At 36.8% G+C, this 24,326-nt stretch overlaps 1 protein-coding gene across 1 annotated transcript in view; it reads right to left on the reverse strand.

Moving 5' to 3' along the window:
• Positions 1 to 698: 698 nt before the first annotated feature.
• Positions 699 to 24,326, reverse strand: part of FGD4 (FYVE, RhoGEF and PH domain containing 4) — a 114,791-nt gene continuing 91,163 nt past the window's right edge. Inside the window, exons 6-18 of the mRNA XM_086610396.1 lie at positions 20,445 to 20,534; positions 17,603 to 17,748; positions 12,719 to 12,875; positions 11,446 to 11,584; positions 10,467 to 10,525; positions 9,689 to 9,835; positions 8,064 to 8,236; positions 5,729 to 5,759; positions 5,464 to 5,559; positions 4,935 to 5,060; positions 2,883 to 3,023; positions 1,139 to 1,279; positions 699 to 956 (exon numbers count right to left, since the gene is read on the reverse strand). Coding sequence (XP_086466522.1) covers positions 699 to 956; positions 1,139 to 1,279; positions 2,883 to 3,023; positions 4,935 to 5,060; positions 5,464 to 5,559; positions 5,729 to 5,759; positions 8,064 to 8,236; positions 9,689 to 9,835; positions 10,467 to 10,525; positions 11,446 to 11,584; positions 12,719 to 12,875; positions 17,603 to 17,748; positions 20,445 to 20,534 — 1,704 coding nt within the window. The remainder of the gene's footprint in view (positions 957 to 1,138; positions 1,280 to 2,882; positions 3,024 to 4,934; positions 5,061 to 5,463; positions 5,560 to 5,728; positions 5,760 to 8,063; positions 8,237 to 9,688; positions 9,836 to 10,466; positions 10,526 to 11,445; positions 11,585 to 12,718; positions 12,876 to 17,602; positions 17,749 to 20,444; positions 20,535 to 24,326) is intronic.

The following is a 24,326-nucleotide window of genomic DNA, read 5'->3' on the forward strand; positions in this document are numbered from 1 at the left end:
AAAATCAAGTTTTGTACATTTTTAATACTGTACATATATTATATATTGTTTTTTTATATTTTAGATATTCATTTCTAGATTGAAACCAATAGATTGTTTCCTTGATAAACTGAAACTTTAAAAGCCAATATACCAGTGAAAGCAATTTGCAGTAATTAAAAAGAGACAAGTGAATACAACATATGTACAGATCTGTGGAATTCAAACTATAAGCTACATACATTAAACCAAACTGTCCCTGTATATTTAACTACAGATCAATTTTGGCAATGTGGAGGTATATCTTTTATCCTGTTGCAAGTCCTAACATGTAAGTAGGAAGCTTCAATATTTGCATTCTTCATGAAAGTAGCAAACATTAACCAAAGAGCAACTGGATTTTCAAAAAAAAATTTGTATGACAACAAACAAGTAGTACAGTGAAGTTAGTAAGTATTTTTAATAGCATTCACATTTTTTAAAAAAGTCTCTGAACTGGACCTGTACATCACTTTTATTGACAGAACATAAATATAAGAAAAAGATCCCTAAAAAGACCAGAATTTTTCCCAAACATAAAGTGCTAAAGATGTGTACGGTAGTAAGAAGTTTTTTGTTTTCCTCTTTCTTTTTTCCTTGATTGAGCAAAGAAAGATTAACAAAAAGGTTAACCACGAATTCAATTGAAATATTTTAAAAATACCATGTGTTCTTGAGCTTCAGCATTCAAATGTTTTAGAAGATTCAGGCTGCTCTTCTAAATTCACTTGCAGTTCATTTTGACATTCTGGCGTCTCACCTTTGACAGCTAAATGGATAACTTTTAGCCATTTCTGTTTTAGTTCCTCATTGTCCGCAGCAAAGCTGTGCACAGACTTAGACTGGGTCAGTTTGAAGCTGTGTGGGAGGTCAGCACTTCTTGGAGTGTCATCTACTGCATAGCCCAGAAGTGGAATGGTAGCCAGAGCTTTAACGTCCTAAGAAGAAGGAGAAGTTCTTGATGAAGAACCGCCAACTAATCTGCCCGTTACCTCTCGTTCACTACACAGGTTGGTACAATCACTTGAGTCTTTCCTCCATTCCCAAGCTATTTCACTTCTCTTCCTCAGATGTCAGTGACAATAATTACTAAAATCTTTTCCATTTTCTCCGTACATACCTGTGGAGCACCATACATGTACAGCACAAGAGCTTCCTGTTTAGGTATAACACACCATGCTTTCTGCCAGGGCTTTGATTTTTCCATGTACTGAAGAAAGCTACATATTACGCTATTTCCAGAGACTTCTGCAGATTCAATCTAGGAGACAGTATAAAGCAGAAAAAGAAAAATAAACTTTCTTAAATAGAGACTGTAAACACAGAGAACAGAAAGGCTGAAATACATCACCATTCCTATCAAATCATAGAATCATAGAATCATAGAATGATAGAAATCTTAGATAACGTGCAAAACAGCTTGAGCAAATACCCAAGTTAAGGACTGGATTTGCAGAGAATATTTATGTGATGCATACATACAGTCACAATGTGTACTCCCTCACCACATGTGTAATCTGTTCCTTCTTTCATCAGTAATTTTGGGCTATACATTTCTAGATCACTTTTGTCACCACAGCTAGCTATTCTCCGTATCTTAGTATCTACCACAATATGTTATTTCTAAGATAACATCATGTTAGGCATGCAAGTGCTACTGACTGTCCAATATGACAACGACTCTATTTTGGCAGTCAAAATATTATGACAGGATCAGATGCAAACACATTTCCAATAACAACATAAGAATACAAGCACTAATCCTAGAGAAAAGATTAGGTGAATTGCTTAAAATCTGAAGACAGAGTGACATGCTACTTGGGTTAAATAGCGACCCTGGGAAGAACAGAAAGAACACAAAAGGATTATGTGCTAATATTTCCCTGCATCCATTTTTTTCCTCCCTCAGCGGCAATACTGTCTGGATGCTGCAACGTAGTACCAAGAACTCCGTTGTCATGAGACCCAGCATGCAGACAAACATTTCTAAGAGACTCTATAGCTCCTTCAGCTACCTCAAAGAAGCCATCCTGCCAAGAAACAGCAATCTCTTGACTATAAGGTAAGATAGTAGTCCTGTGCTCCTTACTCTTCCTCATTTAAAAGAGTGTAGTCAAGCCAATATGGACCATGAACTGTAAATAGAATTACAATCTGTATCTTATTTTTGCCTTCTTTTTCTGTTGTATTTAGCTCAAGGGTCAAGCCTTCTCTACTACATCCCAAGGCAAATATACGTCTTGACAAAGTTAGGATGATATTTTTCTGATGTACATCAGGCATTTTAAAAGGGCCTATAAAGGGGGATTTATGAAATGTGAAGGTTAACTGCAATTGTAGGATGCTCATTTCTCTCCCTGATGTTGTCTGGTTGAAACCTGGAGTTTTTAGATGTCAAAAGCTGAGAGCCACTTGAGGACTTAAAGGTACATTGTATACACTGAACAAAACAGTATCTAATTACTCTGAAGACTTTGAATAGCAAAATTCTCCCCCATTCCCCTCTCCTCCATCCCCAGTTCTTTCAGTTTGGGTTTATGTTTTCAAGAATCATTATAGTAGCAGAAGAAAATGGAAGATTTATAAGAAAAGGTAATGTTTTATCATGTTAGCTGATGTAACTGGAAAGAAGCAAACAAGCCAATTTTCATAATTCCCCTCTTTAAAAAAAGTTGCAAGAAACAAAGTAGTATTCTAAAAGATGGATGGTGGAAATCAAAATTTATTGGAGGGGATGAATTTGGTCCACTTACTTTTTATTTCTCAAACAGAAACTGGCCCTGCCAGAATGCTACCGTTTTTCACCTACTGATGAGTCAAAGCTGTTTGCAATTATGCACATATAGTATTTTTAAATTATATACCTCCAAGATCCCTTTCTTCTTCTTTTCTTCACTATCTGTACAACCAATTATAACATGATAGCAGTCCTTACAGACTTTGTTCAATTTATTGCCATCATATTCGAGATGTGCCTTATAATCAGAACATTTCCAGCAAACCACCTTTGAAACAAAAAAGATAAACAAACATGTAATATTTAAGAATCTATAAAACTTTATGGAAACAGAATTTAATTTAAAGTTAATATTACTGTATCTAATGAGCAATATTTTGTTTAACTATACAGAACAAGAAAGATAATTGTTTTATGATGCTATTATGTCAACAGTAACTTAATTGAAAATAATGATTTTTCCAAATTTGTGCCACTGCTTCTTAACTGGAAGTGGTTTTTACTGTTTACCTGGTGGGAATTTTGCACTTTGTATAAAATCAGATTAGGCTTTCAATGACATCTGTAGGTTAAAGTTAGGACTAGAATCAGAACATAGCACAAACCACACTGCAGGAAGAAAATCCTCCAGTTTCCAGTTTCTTTAGATGCCAACCTGAAAAGATACACTTACCATGTTGTTTTCTAAGTTTTACATAACCTCAGAAATGTACAACTGAGATGCACTTTCAAGGATTAAAAAAAAATAATAAACTCAGAAATGGTTATTTATTTAACTTGAGAAATATTAAATTTACAGTTTCAGAATCTGTTCATGAGTACAAAGAATACATAAGCCAATGTCACACTGTCTTTTGTCTGTTCACAATATATATAGAGAAAACTGAAATGCAAGAAGATTTCTGAGAAGTTCTTTCATTAGAAATATTTTTCCACAGAAATCTTCTTTCAGGGGAAAGAGATGCCCTGCATAAAAAGCGTGAGTGAAGTTATTTCAAGAGAGAAGGGTTGACCAATGGACTTGAACTACTCAAATACCTGAGCAAAATTTTATTTTGGACCAGAGCTCTGCAGTACTAATCTAGATCAGTACCTTCAACTTGTATCTCTAGAGAATACTGGTTAAGTATTCCCAATTAGTCACTGCTGAAGAGACAGTATCACTGACCCAAATTAATCCCCATGAAAAAATGTTTAAAATTAAAGTGGAAGGAGATGTGATAGAACTACAAAAGAGGGAAGTAATTACGAGTCTAAATGAAAGAAAAAAAGGAAGGATGTGTTCTTAACATTAATGGAGGAGTTTTAAGACAGAATGACCTGGAAAAAAATCCAGATGACAACTGTATAATCAATAATTCAGAGCTTCTGAAAAAGTCTCTAGTATCCTGCAAAGCACAAAAGCAGCGTTGTGAATGCAATAAGTGTTCATAGCACATAAAAACATTAGAAATCATACAAGATAACCTGCAAGACAAATATTAAACCTGGGCTTGCACTACCATCTGCTGGAGAAAGGCGTAGCTGCTGGACGGCAAGAAAAGAACGCAAAGTGTTTCCTCTTTTGTTAACTTCTGAAAACTTTCAAGACATACCACTATTTCATGGTCACTTCAGAGTGGCATACGTTACCATAGCATCATCCATGGAAAGCAGCAGTAAGACTCTCTCCTCATCCTAACCTTCTCTCCTTCCCTGATGTTTCATGCATGTTTGCACAGTCACACTGAACCCAGCTGGGAACAGTTCCAAGTCAGGCCAGTGAAAAATCACAGGGCTTCATGATCTTCTTGCGAAGAGGAGAGATGAGGTAGCAGAATGGGAAGAGGAGGTTGCCAGTGCTGCCAGGGGTAATGCTGGTTTATGCCAGTTTAATATGGTCTTGAAGCTGTTGAGATCAGCGGAGGCCACTCAGAAGTCACAGTGTAGTACAGCCAGGGGCTCGGGACATTTTACACAAACGTACATCTTGCATTGCTCCAAATTTCTTGCGAGTTTACCATGCCAACTAAAGCAGACGGAGGATCCTTTGCGGTACGCTATACGCAGCTTCCCCTTTCAGCCACAAGCACAGCAACAAACTCTGCACCATAACAAGCAGCCACCAGAAGTCAAGTAGGTGCTTAGACCCATTCCCAAGTCTGCTCGCCAGCTGCAGCAGCTGGGGTTTTGCACTTACATGTCCACATGCTCGGCAGTGGTGCCTTCTCCTTGTCAGTGCATTGAAGGGCTCCTTGCATTTCATGCACATGGTTACTTCGTTGTCTCGTATCCACCTCGGTGCTCTCTTCCCAAGCTCAGCATTCTGAACAGGGCCAGGAGGAGGATGGGAGATTAAAAAAAGTCAGTATAAAAAGTTGTGCAGTACTTTAAATAGAGAAAGTAATTATTCTCTTCCTCTGGAAAGGAAATGGCAAAACATAGCTCAAGATGCATTTTGAAATCTATACAAGAAATAACAAAGAACCCAGTCAAAAATCATTATGCATCACTGGAAGGGTACTCTGTTATGTGTTTCAAGAAAAAAAGAGGCTTGTTTATAAGACTTGGCATTATGAAGAAAAACAATTACCAACAAGATGACTACTTTGTAATTCCTCTTCTAAAACAATGATAAGCTTGAAAACAAAGTTTCTGCCAAACTTTTTCCAATTATTGAAGAACAAAATGGGTACTAAAAAGGTTACAAAGGAATAACAGCAACTTACAGAAACCTCAACAGGCATGTCTTCATATTCTTTAGCAATAGCATTTCTGAAAGTTTCATTCCTCTGCTGAAAAGCTTCTATAGTATTTTGAAGCGCCTAAGGAAACAGTGGAACAACTCCTGAAACATATTACGTTGAAAAAGGACTCTCTACATTCTGATCAGTTATCAGCAGAGGGAATCTGCAGCTTGAAAATAGGAATATTACTTTTTTGGTTGCTTCAGTGAAAAAGTATTTAGAAAATAAAGAATGTAGATTAATTTACCTTTATCCATTCTTCCTTATCTTGTTCAGAACTGAAAGAAATATTTGACACATTAGTCCAAAACTACTTCAGGAAACATTCTCTCACTATCAACAACTTCTTGCAAAAGCCAAACTTCTAAGGTAATTCTCAGGAATTTATATTTAAACAATATTAATTGTTAAGTCTCCAACTTAAAAAAACCCTGAAATAACAGAGAAAACAAAAAGATGACTTCAGGCTTCACAAGTTTGCAATCACTAAGGAGTGAATTCAAGTTGAAAGATAAACGTATATGCATTTAAAAGTAGTAATAGTATTTGCATTGTTAGACTGTTTTTGTTTTGGTTTTGGGTTTTTTTTTTTGAGAACAGGATAGAGAGGAAAAGAGGACAAAGTAAAGTTTGGGTATAGGTGTTTTTTTTCTCCTCTCATTTCACACACTACTAAGTTCACATACTAACACACATTTTTCCTATGTATCTCTTAATTTTTCTATGGATTGCTCTGAAAGATATGAAAGAGAGCTTTTACAGCATCTCAATCAAAACAGTTCCTCACATATTTTGCAATATTAGTAAAACTTTTAAGCAAGTTTTTTCCCCTTCCCACCTACCATCTACATATGAGGCAGAAGAAACCTATTTAAACAGTCAAAACAATTCTCCCTACCTGCTTACATCAAAAAAACCAAAAGTTGAGCTATTAAATGTTTTAACAAATTGTCAACCTCTCAAAGAAATAATCTGCTAGCTGTTTAAAACCAGGGATTGAAAATGTACTTAAATAGTATTCTGAAAAATAAATAGAAGCCTGCTAGTAAAGAAACCCCGAAGGATAAACTAAACATTACAACACTGTTAATACAAGCTCATGAATGAAAAACATTAAGGTATAGGGTACATACAATACTCACACTTAAATCAAGATTATTCTAATAGAATTGCATACTATCTTGTTTGGTACTTATCCCTTCACAATTCTGTACAGACTTAATGAATTCTAAAAATGTCCATAAGAGAAAACAAAAAATGAAAACATGTTCTTCTCACACATAAAATAAACTCATGCAATAAACTTCCAATTACTGGTAATACAGGAAAATTAACAAAAACTTACTTTGTTGTAGCATTTCTCTTCCAATTAAAACATACATCACAAATGATACAGCAAGATGCCATCTTTCACCATTGAAATGGGTATATGGCATAACAACTTGCCAAATACTTAGCAAGACATCATACAGCAATTTATAGCAGATGTGACTGATAGCCAAAAATGTGGCCCAGAAATCTTGCAGACCTTAGTGGAAAGCTTTTTCCTGATATTTTTCAAAGTATATATTTAATTTCAAATTCAATGATAGTGTCAGTAAATTTCTATATGCTGTTATCTTTCTATATTCACCGCTGTAACTCTCATTAAATCATACAAGTTTTTTTCCACAAAGGAAAGTGGCTTGCAAGCTCATTTGCTAGCAAGCTATGGTTTGTCCCCAAATACATGGTGGCAACACAGAACTGTATCCACCATGGACATCCTCCTGCGTATTCAATCCTTGCCTCTCTGCAATGAAATCCTGACTGCTAAGACTAGGATCTTTAAGCAGGTCTAAAAGGAGAGATGGAGCACTCTATTTGAGGTGGGGCAGTCTAGACAGGCAAGGTTTAGTCTGGACAATGCAAAAAGCAGAAATGGGAAGGTAACCCAGCAAGAGATGGATACCAGGACTAATAAGGAGAGCAGAAAAGTGCCAGTCAGAAGAGTGCAGCTGGAGGAAAAGGACCCAAGAACTAAAAGGAGAACTTGCCTTCCAGGGTGAGGTTGATACCTGGGACCATAGGAAAATAGGTAGACTGGAAATAGGCCTGAGGAATGGAGGAAAGCAGGTGCCCATCTACCACTGTAGACAACTATGTTCTGTGGAGATAAACCCACCAGGGTGGAGAGTTTTGTTGCGTGGACATGCCCTGAGGTGAACACGCCCATTTGTACCAAGGTGGCTCAGGTACCAGAGGCAGCAGCATAGCCTAGAGATTAACACAGTGTCCCAAAACACTTAAGTCAGACAGATTGCCTTTGCATCAGTTGGGTATGTTGCTTTCAATTTTCCAGCCAGCCCATTCACAGCTACCTTGAGTATTTCTGCAAAGTAAGGCAATGCACTATATGTTGAGATGCATTTTCTACTCCAAGAGATTCTTGGACTGACAATTTATGATTTTTGGCATCCTAGGCTATTTTCAAAATACTGATATTAAGATGAAGCCCACTGCATCTTTCTCCAAATCTGTTAGTCCATTCTTCTGTGTGTATATATTTAATCCTCCAAAAAGGAGATAAAAAGACTGCTTACCTGGCCTGCAACTCCAGTGTTCGCTCTTTTCCGGACACTTGAAAAGTGTGTGGATATTCTTCATTATGAGTTTCTATAATCTTCATACCATCTATGCCGACTCTGGTTCGAACCGAGAACTTTGATCCTACCAGGCTGAATTTGGGGACGCAGTAGAGCAACATATTGTTAAACTGGAGAAAAAATAAAGACGTGGCTTTGCCTTAACAAAAACACAGATACAGCCGCAGTTTCTACTGAGAGCTGGACAATATTGCAAAGCTAGACCTAGTGGGTGAGAAAGCAGGTTCTTTCCTCCTCACCTGATATAGAAGACCAAAGCTCTAATGTAAGACAATTTTTTCTTGTTAGAAATAACATTAAAGGACAGCTTCAGTGGATATAAGAATAATTGCTCTGCATATGCAGTAGGCTTCATAGCATTTATTATCAACTATTCTCAGACTTGGTATTTTATACCTCTGTAAACCTTTTGTTAAAAAAACCCATTCTTATGCCCCAATTCTGCAAAACCTACTCTAAACTGCAGAATAAGAACTCTTTTATTTAGTGTATACGTTTATGTTTGCCCTATACCAAAATCATTTGGTTTTGTAGAAGTTGTAACTAACATTATTTGAAGACATTGTTTGACTTTTCTCCAAGACAGAAGAACATTTCTTAGAGTTTTATTCACTGAAACCCTCAATATCACAGGAAAAAAAAAACGTACATGAGCAGGACAAAGATATATTCATTTATTAAAGATTAGAACTTTAAATAACATTTAAAAATCTAAAGCTCCAGCCTAGAAGCACAGTTATTAATTCTGATTGATAGTGTTTAATTTCCTCACATTTTTCTCAAAATTAATTATTAAAAAGGGAAACTTACTTCGGTTAAATCCTATTTCATAGAAATCCTGCCTAGCCTATTGCCTGGTCTGCATCACAGATACAGCACATTTGAACTTGTCACCTCTCACATGAAGTGCACTTCATTTTAATCAGCTGTTTAGCCCCACGTGAGGTCTTACTATTCAATGATTTCTCCTTTTGTTTGAAGCACCGATAAGCAGGAGTTGTGCCTCAACAACCTGTTACTGGTCTTTATTAACCAGAAGATGTGCAATGCCAGAGGCCTGTAAGCAAAAACGTATTAGCAATTTTTAATGCATGGGAAGCAATGAACTACATCAAACCTTTTCCAAGGCAGTTGTAAGGGAGCATGGCTGTAGCTTGTTATTTCTAAGACAGGACACAGGCACCTGAGAGGTGGATGACCTGCCATGATAACAAGCTTCCACAGGACCATGAGACTTACTAGGACTCCAACACAAGACTAAAATCCCAAGCTTTACATTTTAGTTTCATGAGAATGTCAAAAGTTCTCATGCTCTAGGACTTGCATTTATAATCAGCAATCACTTGTTTAAAACTGAGTTGCTGGACACTGGTTCCATTTATTTAAAACCATATATCCTTTTCTAAATGGCATTTCCAAGGGCAGTATAGGGTTTACTCATGCTCTAACATCACGAGTGGAAAGGTATTGACACCAACTAGAGAGGATTTCCCTCTCTGGTAGTTCTTTCAAGTCTAGAAAGGTATACAGCCACTCCTACAAACACCGGCCACCATACTTACTAGGAAAAGATACCGTTCTTGAGCAGATGTATTGCGAGCAGCAAGTTTAAGGATCTGTCCTTCTTTTATCAGTTCATTTGAAGGGTTCACAATGTCTTCCTCTTCTCCCAACATTTCATATATCTCTAACAATTTCTTTAAATTCTCCTTTATAGTGAAAACACAGTTGTAAAACTTATTAATTAAAAGCATAGATCTTTAAGCGTGTTTAAATGAAATGATGGCAGCTTGTGTAAGTCTGGAGAAGGTCAGCTTTGAAAAACATATACATACCCCATATGTATGGCCAGCCATACAGATTGATTAACGTAGTTGACACAGTAACAAGTACTTTTAGAAATGTTATCTACATCGTAATTAAAAAAATGCAGTTATACATACAAACTGCATTATTTTTGGTTGAAAATATCTCACGTACTTAAGGAAGTACCTGTGATGCCAGCCCAATGTGATAAACAGTAACTACTCTTAACAAACAGTATTCTTCCACTAACAGAAATAAATAAAACAAGGTTAAAAGTCCAGTGTAGTGTCAGCTATTTGAGCAAGGAGAGGAACCTAGTTTGTCCCATTTTCCACTTGAGAGAATTGGGTGCAATGCCAAATTTTGTCTATCGTTCCCAGGAGCTGTATAAATAAATTCAGTAGGAGAAATCACCTGGACCCAGGAAACTCATTTTTGCCATTTTAGGAAAGATTTGAAATTCACACTCCTAGCTTCACCAAATACTCAAATAGAATATATTTAGAAACGGACAAGGAAACAAGGATAATTTACCATTTTTCTTATTGCACTATTAGAGTGACTTGCTGCAGTGGATATAATTTCCAGGGATTCTAGACAGAAGAAAAAGAAAAAAGTAAAACCAAAACCTGCATTTTTATGTATTTGTATATTACATAGAAAAAAAAAAAGGATCATTTTACAAAATTATGTTTGTGTCGTTTTTATGTAAATTACACACTACAATAAATTTCTTAAATTATCAATAAAAACTAACCAAGGTAAAGTGTACAGCATAAGAAAGTCAGCTAGCAAAAGAAATTATAATCTGGAAAGATCAGAAGAGAATTGCTGCAGATTACTTTAGAGTTTCAGCACTTTGAATCACATTTTTTGTGACACGAACAGTCATGGTTCTCTCTGCTCTGTTCTCAAAGTAGTCTAAAATGTCACACTGTTTTTTAGTTGAAACAGCTCACATAACAGATATTTACAGTAATGGCACTAACAATGAAATATTTCAGAAAATTGTCTGGCAAGTAATTTTGAACAATTCATGGAAATAGCTTGAACTGTTCTTGTGTGAATAGAGAGGAATCCATTTTAAAATGGGTTATTCTTTTTGCCTGCAGGAGCTTAAAAATACAATAACTCTATTTTTTTTATAAGTAAGAGACATATGTTCCAAATGTGCATAAAGCAAACAAAAATGCTGACCAAAAAAAAGACAGAAAAGCCACCACAATTCCTGAACATCCGCAAAGCAAATGAATCAAGACCTGTGCGATGTTCCAAAACTAAAGCAAAAGTTCTGTACTTCAGGAGAATACTAGAGGCTTTATAGTTTTTATATTAAGATCATCTACTACTGGAACAGATTTTTTTCAAAGAATCTTACAAGTCCACTGAAAAAATTCTATCATTCTTTTCAGAGAGATTTTGCTTTTTCATTTTAGTTTTCCTGAAATTATCTTTAATTAACAGTATCCTCTTACTAATATTACAGCTCTTTTAATGGCTAGAAGATATTTACTTTCAGCATCTTTCCAGTCTAGAGAATCCTGAGGCAATTTCCTTAGGTAATCCTTTAGAAGCATCTCGTAGCGTGGAATGCGTTGTACTGGTTCTAGCATGTGATGTTGCAATGTCAAATTTCCACACACTTTTTCCTTCTAAAAAATTGCAAACATATTTCAATGTAGGAGGCAAAAATGTTATTAGGATATAGTAAAATGAAAGCTATGATTGATAAAACATAAATAATGTATTTGAAACATGCATGAGAGACCTTCTGAAACAAAACAGAACTACTTTACTGAACCAAATAATTAGAAAATCTTTCCTAAAAGTAGTTGTAAAAAGTTTTCTAAGTATCCAGTAGAATGCACATATAAAAGTGCTACCAAAAAAAATCCTCCCAAACTCCACTGTAATTTAACTTAGTTTTGTAATAACTCAGACAAAAGAATTACAACTAAACTAATAAGAACAGTTCATGACCACGTATTAGAAAGCACTTCTTAAAAATATACCTTTATAGCCCATTTATCTACCTGAGCAGGGAGTGCTTTCTTTGAGTTTCATTCATAACATAACCCCCCTCAGAAGTGCTTTAAGATGCATATTCACTTCGATAATCTTAGATGTAATTAAAAGATTACATTAAAATACACGTAGTTGTCTTCCCCGGCTTAGAATCACAAGACCCTACAGAGCAGTAAAATTTACACAGAAATACCTTATCCTGGTTCTAGCTGCTCAGTGCCAATTCACAGAGAAACCTACAGGGAGCACTAGAGGGTATAAAACGCACCTTTGAAAAGAACGGTGTGTGGCTCAGCTGTTAAGCTTCCCTTACCTTTTGGGGCTCAGCATTTAGGATTATATACTTGCCTCCAAAGTGTAGTGCTCTGCATAACAGCCCTGGTGTGAGCCAACAGAGTACTTACAGATTCGGTGCAAGAATCTATAGCTGCACTGATACGTTACTTTATCCTAAAACAGTATTTACTTTTAATACCTACAACAAAACGGAGTATATTTTATTCTTCTCATGTTACAGCCCTTCTACTTTAGTCCTCTACGTTGCACTGGAAAGGCTGGATTTGCATGGGTATTTGTGCGGGTATTTGTGCATGTGTGAAGGGAGAAGAAGAAACAGGATGCGGTGTGAAGCGGACAAAAACGACAACTTTTAATTCTAAAGGAGTTAGCATTTAATTTTCTCTTTAATTCTTTTTTCACCCACAAACCTATATATTTTTATGTATGAATTACTTGGAGATCTACCTTATTCTCCCCATTACCTGAATATCTTGAATAATGAATTTGAATTGGGGTGACCGTTCAGTCCATGTTTTCACCAACTCCATTGCATTATCAAAATTCTTCACATACTCTCCATACATCTTGAGGAAAGGAGCTAACTTTTGCAGAATATCTCCAATTCGGGGCGTGGTAGTCCTGCAAAGTAAGAGGGTGGAATCTCAGGGCAAACAGGAAAGAAACGAAGTCACACAAGGCTATAAAACAGTTCTAAGCGTTTAACAGAAAATCCCTCCATTTGGGATCGCCTCTTATAGAGTTCCAATGTAACCATTCAAAACTGACTTGAGTTAACACAGAAAGATTGTTTGCATCCTCTTTGATCGTGTATAAACATGATAGGTCAGGTAGAGCACTAAAGAAAGAACAGCTAATCATAACGAAGCACTTGAAAGGCGTTGTTTACAAAGCATGGCCTAAATTATTTTATTTGTAATTCCTTAAAACTGCATTATCGTCTTTTGACCATACTTGACCTTCTACATATCTAACCTGTGGTTTTGTTTGAGGACTAAATCCATACTGTACAGCTTCCCTTCTGTGCCTTCTACAAATACATGTATTTACAACTTTTAAAATCATAATTTATCTAAGAAAACCTAGGAGGTAGAGAGAATCCCTTGGATTTTGATCTTTTGTGAGAATTTTGCCACATCTTTCCCAATTATTGATAGCATCTTCAAATAAAACAGAATAGTAAAGAAACCGATGGAGAAGCAGAGAAAAGCCACACTCTTGATGCACACAAGGAAAGTGGAACGGCACATGTGCATCCCCCGGAACTACAATACGAAACGCGTTTCACATTTCGTTTTCAAGGACAGATTGAGAAACTCAGTATCTCTGGATTTCTGAAAGTCTGAAATCAATGTTGGGGTTGTGGTATAAAGTGAAGCAAATCTACTGCAATTACTTCAGCAGTCTACTCCAACACACCACTTCTCCAAGAGAAAAGCTGTGCAGAAGGAAGAAGTTATTTGAATAGTGAACATTGCAAGAACTGGCAAAGGCTGGTACAGCTTGGGGGCAAGATGTTACCTATGTATGACCTGACAGAGGTCTGAGCTACTACTGGGCCTGGCAACTAGAGAAGGGGACAAGATAGGGTGGGAAGTTGGCCTCCAAAATCAAGGCTCCCCACCCTTAATTAACTTCATATATTTGTTCAATCGCTCTACATGAAGCAGGTACGTACATTTTCAAAAGCAAAAAACAGAAACCCACTCCTTTCATTCACTAAACCCACTCCTTTCATTCACTGAATGCTATTTCCCTGGGTTGTCATTTTATTGCAACGTAACAGCTCAATTTTTAACTGAAAATAAAATACAGATCATGTCAATTCCAACAGAACAGAAGGAAACGTGAATATATTTCTAAAGGTCACTAGAAAAAAAATCCCACAGACATTAACATTTTCTGATAAATGTAACAGATAAGTAATTATAAAACTTTACAATTAAAAAAAAACTTCAAGCAGAAAGGACTGTGGCAATCCTTTTTATCTAAAGAAAGTGGCACAAAAAAAATACTTCTACTTAACTGTTTCACAACTATTACTAGACAAACATTAAAAGAAAACATCAAAATTCTTATAAACCAAGTGGGAATAGTTTGCTATGCCTGCTTCTTGGATACCTATGGCTGCTCATTTACACAGAGCCCTGTGATTTCACTGTCTCCGAAGATTCAAAAATTTAATAACTATTTTTCATGCAAGGCCCTTATATGTCCAAAGACTCTGAGGCTGTAAAAACACAAATTCATCGTTTCAGTTAAGAATCATAGAATGGTTAGGGTTGGAAAGGACCTAAAATATCATCTAGTTCCAACTCCCTTGCCATGGGCAGGGACACCTTCCACTAGATCAGGTTGCTCAAAGCCTCATCCAACCTGGCCTTGAAAACTTCCAGGGATAAAGACAGACAAGGTCCATATCATACAAAGAGCTCTGGAAGAATAGGAAGGACAGAGAAGTCTTAGAAAGTAGAAGCTTTTGAGAGCAGCATCCTCCCTTGATGGACTTGGAAGTGTAGGCAACTAGTTCATCTCATATTCAAACCTTACATGCCATGAGCCAAAAATATTAAATTCTAATAAATTCCACCAGGTCCAGAACAGTTACTATTCTCTTGGATAGACAGATCAGAAAAAGAACTATTACCATGGACCCAAATCAGCACTGCATTGCTGCCAGACAACAAGGATAGCACCATTATGCGGGTCAAGAAATAGTACTTCATGTTGTAATGTAGGTACAGAAACACTTGGTATTTCTGTGCTATCAGACCACAACTGTATTCACATTTGCATTGTAAAAACTCAAACATGAAATAACTGACTTACTAGTCACGATTTGTAGCATGTCATTTAAAATTGTCATGGCTGCAAGAAAACTAAGGAAAGGTGTGTAAAATCACAGCACAACAAAGGTGACTACTGAGCAACTGCGTTCTCTTCCAATATACAAGGTAACAGGCATCCAACAAAATTGAAAGTTGCAGTTTCAAAGCAAAATAAATCATATGAGTAGGTCAGCTCTGTAATCGTCACAGATTCCAAAACTTTACATTGAAGGAGTGAAATAATTTCTTCACCATCCCTGCCCCTAGAGGCTATCACACTGTGTTCTTATATTCTTCCCCAGGTATCTGCTATCGGTCATGCTCGGGTACAAAAGACAGAGTTAGGTAAACATTTTGTTTGATGTGGGACCACTGTTAAGCTCTGTTATGTTCTTTTCATTGGAAATATATTGCAACAAGGCTGTTTCCAGTGTTTTCAGGCCATATGTTGTAGAAGAGATATTCTGCTCCAGCTGTTGCTCAACTCTTTCAAAATGCAACTACCAGAAAATTTCGTTTCCACCTGACAGTCTTAGGTCTACACTGCCTTTTTTTCTAAGAAAGGAGAATCTGCTTCTGATCTGCTTTCCCAGTTGCAAAACTATATACTTTTACCTTACGTTTTCGAAACAAACCACAACTCAGGGAAAGTGTCAGAATTTTTTATCCAGCTATTTTTATTGGAAGCTAAAGAACAATAGAAGTGCATAAACCTACCATTAGAACATACTTAAGTATTTTCTATGTCTAATTAGGAGAACTGCTGAGGAAAGTGAAATCTGTATCTGGCAGAGGCTGTTGTGCCAGACTGTTCTGGAGGCTGGTGATGGGGAGGTAAAGTTTTCTCAGATTATTCTTTCAGCAATGATCAGAAATAGTTCTCTTCAATTGCACCCCTTCTTCTTTTAACTCCTCCCAAAAGCATAATGTTTTAAGGACATTTAAACAGGCCGTCCCAGGTACAGCACAGAGGTTGTTTTCAAGCAAGGTGGGAAAGATAGCGTCTTTATGGTGCAGTTTATTAGTTTTACACCAATAGTCAAAGCTCATCTGCAAAAGCACTTTTCAACCTTTGAAGCTATATAATCGTGTACACGATATTAGTGAGCAATCTACTATTTTGCAGATATGTAAGGTAATGCAACCCCTCTTCTTTGGTCCATAAAGTTTCTAGAGCAAAATTTTAAGAGTACGACACAAATTTAATTTCAAATATATACGGCACTGACAAAACGTAGTGTAAGCTGCTTTTTAAACACCATTACAATAAGTTAAACTCCACTTCTCATGAATATGTACCCTATTTTAAACCAGGCATATTTCCTATCAGATTTTTTCAATTGATTAGAAGAAAAGAGTAAGTTTACCTTACACAGTCATTCTGGAAGGAATGTAAGTTAAGATGTAAGCTTTCCTATATTTCATGATGCTTACATCTTATTTACTTTCTTTCATTATAGACATACAGGACTACCATGTGTTTGTGCATGGTAACAATTCTATTTTAAAGAATTATCATTTTAAAGGGTAGTCATCTTACATAGTCAGGAGATATTCTGTGTCTAAAGCACCACTGTGTCGTCTGAGATTTTCATATACGTCACAAAAATACATTATTTCTCAATTTTTAGTGTGATTTTTGACAACTAAGGAGTTATATGAAAGTGTAACTGGAAATGATATATGGACAAACACTTGAATTCCGCATAATAAACACTAGAGAATAAGCAAAATGAGTCACACAGGTGCTGAGGTGAAACAACTGGATGAAACAACATTTGTTATTTTTCAAAATTTTTTTTTAGATCTGGTGACCCCTTTTCCAAAATAAGGTAGGGACGCAGCAATTGTTTGAGACCTTTTTTTTTTTTTGACAATTACATAATATAGACCAAAAATCCATGTCTATATTTTACTATCTCCAGAATCACATACAACAAGGCAGGATAAAGATACTACAGTATCTTTACATGATCATTACAGAGTATATTTACACATCAACTATTCCTTCTTGCTTGCTCCAGATAGAGGTCAAGAAAAGCTGTGGGAAAAATGGCCCCAAAATATACCTGACATGGATTTTTTTTTCAAATAGCAAACCAAAACACAGAGAAACAAGAATGTATCCCACCTTATTACAGAAAACAATAACGACAAAGGTTACTGTGCTACAAGGGTAGCACAAAACACACGTATGTTATTTATGTTTTATATTCTATGCAATGAATTCACCAGGTAGCACATAATTTCCGTCTGAAGCCCTAATTCAGAGAGGCACTTAATCATGAGTAATCTCACTGGCTTCAGCAAGATACATGTCCTTTATTTTGAACAGATGACGCAAGTCCTCTATTGAGTCAGATCCCAATGAAGAGTGGAAGAGCAGATGTTCTCCTACCCACAGTATTTCCTGGGCCTGGAGCACTTCAGTTATGACAGTACCTACCCTACCTCAAACCTGTGACAGAGCTTCTACAAACACGGTTTTAGTAATATATCAACCAGTCAATCGCTTCTTACCATTCTTGCATTCTTTTCTCAAGTTCTGGAAGTAAGAATTTACTGTGGAAGGCATTTATCGATGAAATATTAGAAAATATTTTGTTAATCACTTCAGCTGGAAATGAACCTCTGTTGGCTTCCTCAAGGAGTCTGGAATAGAATACCTGCAATACAGAAAAAGAACCCCAAACTTATCACCTATTATCTTTACTCAATGGATGAAGACCTACCTACCCCTCCTTCTCCAACTGGGGCAAGATTAATGTTTCAGTAATATGGACAGGTAATGACAAACTCATTTATTGTCTTTCCCTCACCAGAAGTTAAATGCTTCTCCTCCCCTTACACCCCACTTTTTTTCTTGTGAGCCAGGAAAACACCGCAAGCAGAGCAGACATAAGGAAAGCCAAGCTGAAGTAGTGCCATTTTGGATCGTCTCCAGGCATCCTGTCTGTTTTAACAGCTAGATCATCTCAGCTTTCCCAGTCTTCCAGTCATATTTTCCACTCTTGCCTCCTTTTCAATTAACATGAAGTCTGATCACCATGAGCCCAACCACTGTCTCTATATGCTGTATCCCCTTATCCTTTTGAAATCAAAGTAGTTGGCAGAGTATGAATGATCCATGCATACCGTTTAAAGCATAAAAGGATCCCAGTTCTGACTGGACTCTACTATATTAAAAAATTATATTATTTCCCCATCAGTGGGCTTTACTTGACTAGAGGCAGCTACAAAATGAGTGCAGCTGTTAATGTGCACATCACATAAAACAGTGCTTATGAGGAGTTATGGTCTCCCTCTCTCTCTCTCTCCCATCCTTGAACAGACTGCTTCTCCCTAGAAAGGGCTCCAGAAGTTTGGGAAAGAGAAAAAAAAACAAACCCAAAACCCAGAGCCTGAAGACAGGAACTTGAGTAATCCCAACTGATATAGCACCAGTGTCTTAAAAGGGAAAAAAACGTATGCTTTCACCTATACGTTAAAACATGCTCATTTTCCTGCATCTCTGAGAAGACAGTTAGTTAATTTTGACAAACTACTTTGAAAAATTATGCTGGTTTTGGCTAGGATAGAGTTAATTTTCTTCACAGTAGCTAGTATGGGACTATGTTTTGGATTTGTGCTGGAAACAGCCTTGATAACACAGGGATGTTTTCGTTACTGCTGAGCAGTGCTTACACAATGTCAAGGCCATTGCTGCTCCTCACCTCATCCCACCAGCGAGAAGGCTAAGGGTGCACAAGCAGCTGGGAGGGGACACAGCTGGGACAGCTGACCCCAACTGACCAAAGGGATATTCCATACCCTATGACGTCATGCTCAGGATATAAAGTTGGGGGAAGAAGAAGGAAGGGAGGATGTTTGGAGCGATAGCATTTGTTTTCCCAAGTAACTGTTATGTGTGATGGAGCCCTGCTTTCCTGGAGATGGCTGAACACCTGCCTGCTGATGGGAAGCAGTGAATTAATTCCTTGTTTTGCTTTGCTTGAATGTGAAGCTTTTGCTTTACCCATTAAACTGTCATTATCTCAAGCCACAAGTTTTCTCACTTTTACTCTTCCGATTCTCTCCCTCATCTCACCAGAGGGAAGAGAGCGGCTGTGTGGGGCTTAGTTGCTGTCTGGGGTTAAACCATGACAAGACTATAAAGGTTATATAACTTTTTAATCCAGTTTAGAAACATAACAGTTTTCTGCTTTCCTCTCATTAACTGCAGTTGAGCAGCTGTGCTCGAAATTGATTTTTCAGAACTCTGTCCAGTTCATATTTGGAAAAGAGTCATAGGAGTAATGCACTTATGATCAAATCAAGGAAAATAATTGTACATTACTCATCAGAAAAACCTATGAACGAAGTAAACATTTTCCTTTTTTTTTTTTAACTTCTCTATGTGAAAAGGGTTTTTTTGATAGTTTTTTGTTTTGTTTTGTTCAGTTTTTTATTTTTCTCCCCAAATACTTTGTCTTATAAAACACACCATATATCCATCCCAGTGTGGGTCTGCTAGGAAATCCACTTTCATGAGGACAACTACTTAGATCCCCAAAAAGCCTGAACAATTATTGTATCAGCGGAGACTTTTTACTTTTCGTCAACTCTGTGTACAAGACTTATGCATTAGGCCTGAGGAATTTAAACAGCACTGTCTGAGAAAAATATCATGAAGTAAGACAAAGCATAGCTTCAGGTATCCAGGTAAAATTGGTTTAGGTATAATGTGAGAAAGTAAACAAGGTTTTAAAAGGAAAATACTCAAGAACTACAGACCTCCGCATTTAAGAAATATCAGTTTGATTCTACAGAGCACAAGAATTCAACCCTTTCCTTGCAAGAAGGTTAATTTCTGTTCTCTTCAACAGGACTTAGTCTAACTGTATAGTGGCAAAATAGGGCATGTAGAGTTTAGAACGAGCTTCTTCCTAGGCTCTTTGACACTAAAGAAAAATTCTTTTCGGGTGGCTCAAATCTGAAAGATTTAGTAATTTTCTAGTGGGCAGGCAATTTCAGTATCATAAAATGATATCCTTCTGGTCCACGTTACCAGAAGCCAAGAAATGAATGAGCATAATGTTATCCATCCCCTTTGTTGGAAGGGCTACCAGTATGAGGTTTGCACTACTGTTGCTTATGGTGACATCTACACACATAGAACCTATTGCGTTAATAGCCACAAAATTTTAATACTTAAAAAAAAATGTAGTGTTTTTAAAATAGAAACATAGGCAAAGTCATACGGCAAGAGCAAATGACTGACTGGAAAAGTGTCATCTCTTATCTAATGTATATACATATTTATGCCTAGCTGTTCAAGTGAATTCAAGGCAAGACAACAAAAACAAATTCAAGAAAAACGTACCCCATCTAGGAGGTCAAGTCGGCTAACGTAGGCTTTTTCTGTTTGCAGAAGTTCACTGGCAATTTTGTGACGTTTCTCTTCATCTGTCTCCTGAAGGAAAAGAAGAAGAGCTCTTACAATACTAAAGGAAACATAATTTAGTATTAAAAAGAAAGCTGAAAAGACATATGATTATCTTACAGTCCAAAACATAGCTGAAATCCAAGCTTCAAATTAGTAGTAGACACTCCATTTTGAAAAATACAAACTTTCCAGCAGTTTAATCAACAAATACAAAAGTCAGATGAGGATAAAAATCAGACTGCTGAGTAAAACTCGAAGCCTAAAACATTTAATATTTTGCAGTTTGTACAGGGATCTTTGCCAGAGCACCAACTCCTTACTTCACAGATCAGCTCACATCCTGGTAATCGAGTACCACTGACCTTTCAGAGCTGGAAGAACTGATTTGCAGAGTAAGAGGGAACAGATGGGATTAGTTGGTGTTCGCCTCCGCCTCCGTTTCAAAAGTTATTTGAACTGCATGTTCTTTCCACAAGAGAATTATTGAAAAATACTGTACAAAATGTTTTATATTCATCAATACACTCATTGCTGATTAATTGTTGACTGCAATTAGAGGACTTCTTCTGCAGATCTTTATAGAAGTCACTTTTGCATCTTAAGGGAGGTTTTTGCTTTAAAGTTTTTCATTCCACAAAATGTATTTTTGATTCTTCTGCTGAACAGAAACTCAAAATGTTCATTCAAATTTCGGTATTAAACTAAATACGTTAGAATATCAAATTATGAGTTGCTATGAGAAGTTACTTCGAAACAAACAATGAAAGCACAGCCTTTTGAAATATTAAAACATTAGGGAAATGCCTTATGCTCACAAGTGTCAGATTCAACAAAATGACACTTCCATTACAAGATTTTTCTTCCAGATTTAGTGCTAGTGCTGAAAAAAATGTTCACATCTAACGACATCTAAGTGTTTCCTAAGCAAACAGCAGTCTTATCACAGTGCTTATGAGAAAGTGGTAATTTTCTAGACAAACCATAGAAAGCCTTCATAAAAAATAAAGGAGGAGAGCTTGAAAGTTATTTCTGATTTCAAACTGCACACTGATTTCCACAAGAGTACGATAAACATTTGCAAGTACATTTATAAAGATGGTTTGCAGAATACTGAACACTAAAGTACAATCTTTTCATTTAAAGGACTTCAGTGGCTTTTTTTTTTCCTTTTCAGTATTCAATAAGTATTCCAAATTTGAACACATTTCAATTCTTATCTGCAGTGTCAACAGTCACACTGCTACATGGCAAGCCTCCTCTCTAAATACAGGCTTTCAATAGAGACTTCAAAGCTCTTCATTAAATCTGTTTAAATCAGCATAGCAACCACAGTAACCTACAGAACAGCATTTTAAGTGCTGTCAAGAGACATTGCAGGGAGCTGGAGGATTAGCTATTACAGCTACAACATGCCTTCAGTGCATCCATTTACAAGGAATCTCACACGTGGACCTGAGGCACAAAACTATGGAGGCTACTGGTTCCTCAGCAATTTTATTTTACTTTTTTTTTCTCTCCCCAAAACCCCATTTGCTCCCTGAAGCACTGCTATAGAACCAATCTGCAGTTTTCAGAAGATTACTTGGACTAATTAAAAAAGGGAAGACCACACATAGCAGACTCAAAAATATCACACGAAATGAGCAATTCCGAAAAAGCATTTAATCCTCACGCCTCAGTAAGGGCAAATCCCTCTTACTCTCCCACTGTACTCTGACCCCAGCTTTCCCATCCTCTCAGTATCAACCTTACACATCTTCCTGACTCGTGAACCTCAGTCTCCTTTCAACACCAATCACACTACCCATCTCGGGATTTTTTTATGTGGGAAAAAACACACAGCACAGATGAGTTATCTTTTCACCATAGCGGCATGTTCTTATTGCAGTGTTAAGAACACTCACCTACAGGATGAGACCAGTGCAAGAACAGAATTGCATTGCTAGTTTTCTTTAAGAGAAGTCCTCAGTTTCCCACCTCACCATCTCAATATCTGTCCATGTCACATGAACTCCCTGCTGTGTTTACTACTAGCTCCATCCTCATCACCTCTCATTCTCCCACTTCAATGTCTTATCTGGTATCGATCCAAAGAAAAGCACCTGGTTTCCACAAGGTCACACCAGCTTCCCTCCTGTTGGAAACAACAGGTCGCAAGCTATTTTGGTAGTCGTGACATCTGTCTCATGAGGAGCTTTTCTTGATGGAATTGGCAGCCACTTGTCCTGAGCACATGAGGTGAACTGGGACCAGATGCATGGGTGGATACATGGGTTCTGGCAGCACCATGCTAGATGGCAAGGCATGTTTGGTGGAAAGACTCACCACTGCATGAATCCAGTGTTGCAACTGGCATCTATGTGTATATATATATTTATTTCCTGTCTTCAGGGAATTCATTTGTAGCCATCTCAGCTCTGCCGTGGCACACACTATGCTGCGCTGCACCTCTACCCCCAGCTGCACACTCACCCTTCCCCGGAGCAGGCATGCAGGGAGCAGCCAAGCTATGGGCTCAGGGCAGGCAGACCCCAACAATGGGCTTAGCTTCCAAAGACTAGATTTTGGCTATTCCAAGTAGCAGGAAGCAACTTGTACAACACAATTTGGAAATAAATCCTGAATAAAGTTTTGTGACAGTAAGAATGACACAAAGCCATTCCTTATTATAGCTGTTGAACAAAACAGCCTTGAAAAACCTTGAAGAGATAATAGGGAAAAATTCTTAAAAAAAAAAAACACCAACTTTTAAAAACCATGGAAAACATGAAGCTAGTGTTCAGCTTCTGAGAACTTCAATGCTTCCCTAAAGAACTACTGTATCAAATGTAGTCATTAACAGTAAAAGGGAATTTTAATTCTCTTTTAAGTTACAAGTTAAGCTTTATTTTTGTGGGATATCACCATAAATGCACACATCTCTTTTCGCAAGTATGAAAATAAGATAATAGAAATTAAAGATATGGACATATTTTTTTCATGGAAAATGATTTCTTTATGCTTTTAGTACATCAGTATTTATATTAGGTTCCTTGCCATTAAGCAAAAAATGCTGAGACAAAAATTTACTACAAGGTATACCTGGACACATGCTCTATTGCTTAAAGCACAACTTCTCAATGACTTCAGGGAACTTTTCAAACTTCTGTGACAATCCGTAACACATGGCAACTCAACATATAAAAACAATCAGGAATGGTTAGTGTGATATATAAAGAACGTTCATGTTAGATGTGCAGAATTTCCAATTGATGATGAAAATATCAAAAGTGTGAGGTAACATTATATTCTCCATGCGTACTTCAAAGTAGAATGCGATCACGTCAGAAATGTTTAGGCAGCTTTTTTAAGCACTTAAGCAACTTAAAACGATGAACCTCTACTCTTTTCCAAATAAAAGGCGAAAATTGAATAAAATATTATCATTCATTCTATAGGTGCAGCTGAACTGAATTCTCAGTTCTACTTGTCTTGCACAAAGTAACCTTTGAAAACTCCAATTTTAGATGTTTTTAGTTCCACGTCTTTAAGCTATAAGCATACAAAATTTGACAAGGAGTCTAAATATTCCAAATACTATAACTTTTTATTTCTTTCCATGAAATAGTTCATATGCTAAACAGGGTATATAAACAAGAAACAAATTTATTGTTTAATGAAGACAAGATACGAAAGTAACTTAGAGCAGTTGTTACCATCATCTTTGTTTACTCAAACCAGATTTGGTTTGGTTGAATCATTTATTATCTGAGGTATTTAAAAAATAATAATCTCAACCAGACCATACTTTCCATTCTACCCAAATATTTGGCAAAGTTC

Source organism: Tauraco erythrolophus, chromosome 4 (genome assembly GCF_009769465.1).
Source record: "Tauraco erythrolophus isolate bTauEry1 chromosome 4, bTauEry1.pri, whole genome shotgun sequence".
Lineage (NCBI taxonomy): Eukaryota > Metazoa > Chordata > Aves > Musophagiformes > Musophagidae > Tauraco > Tauraco erythrolophus.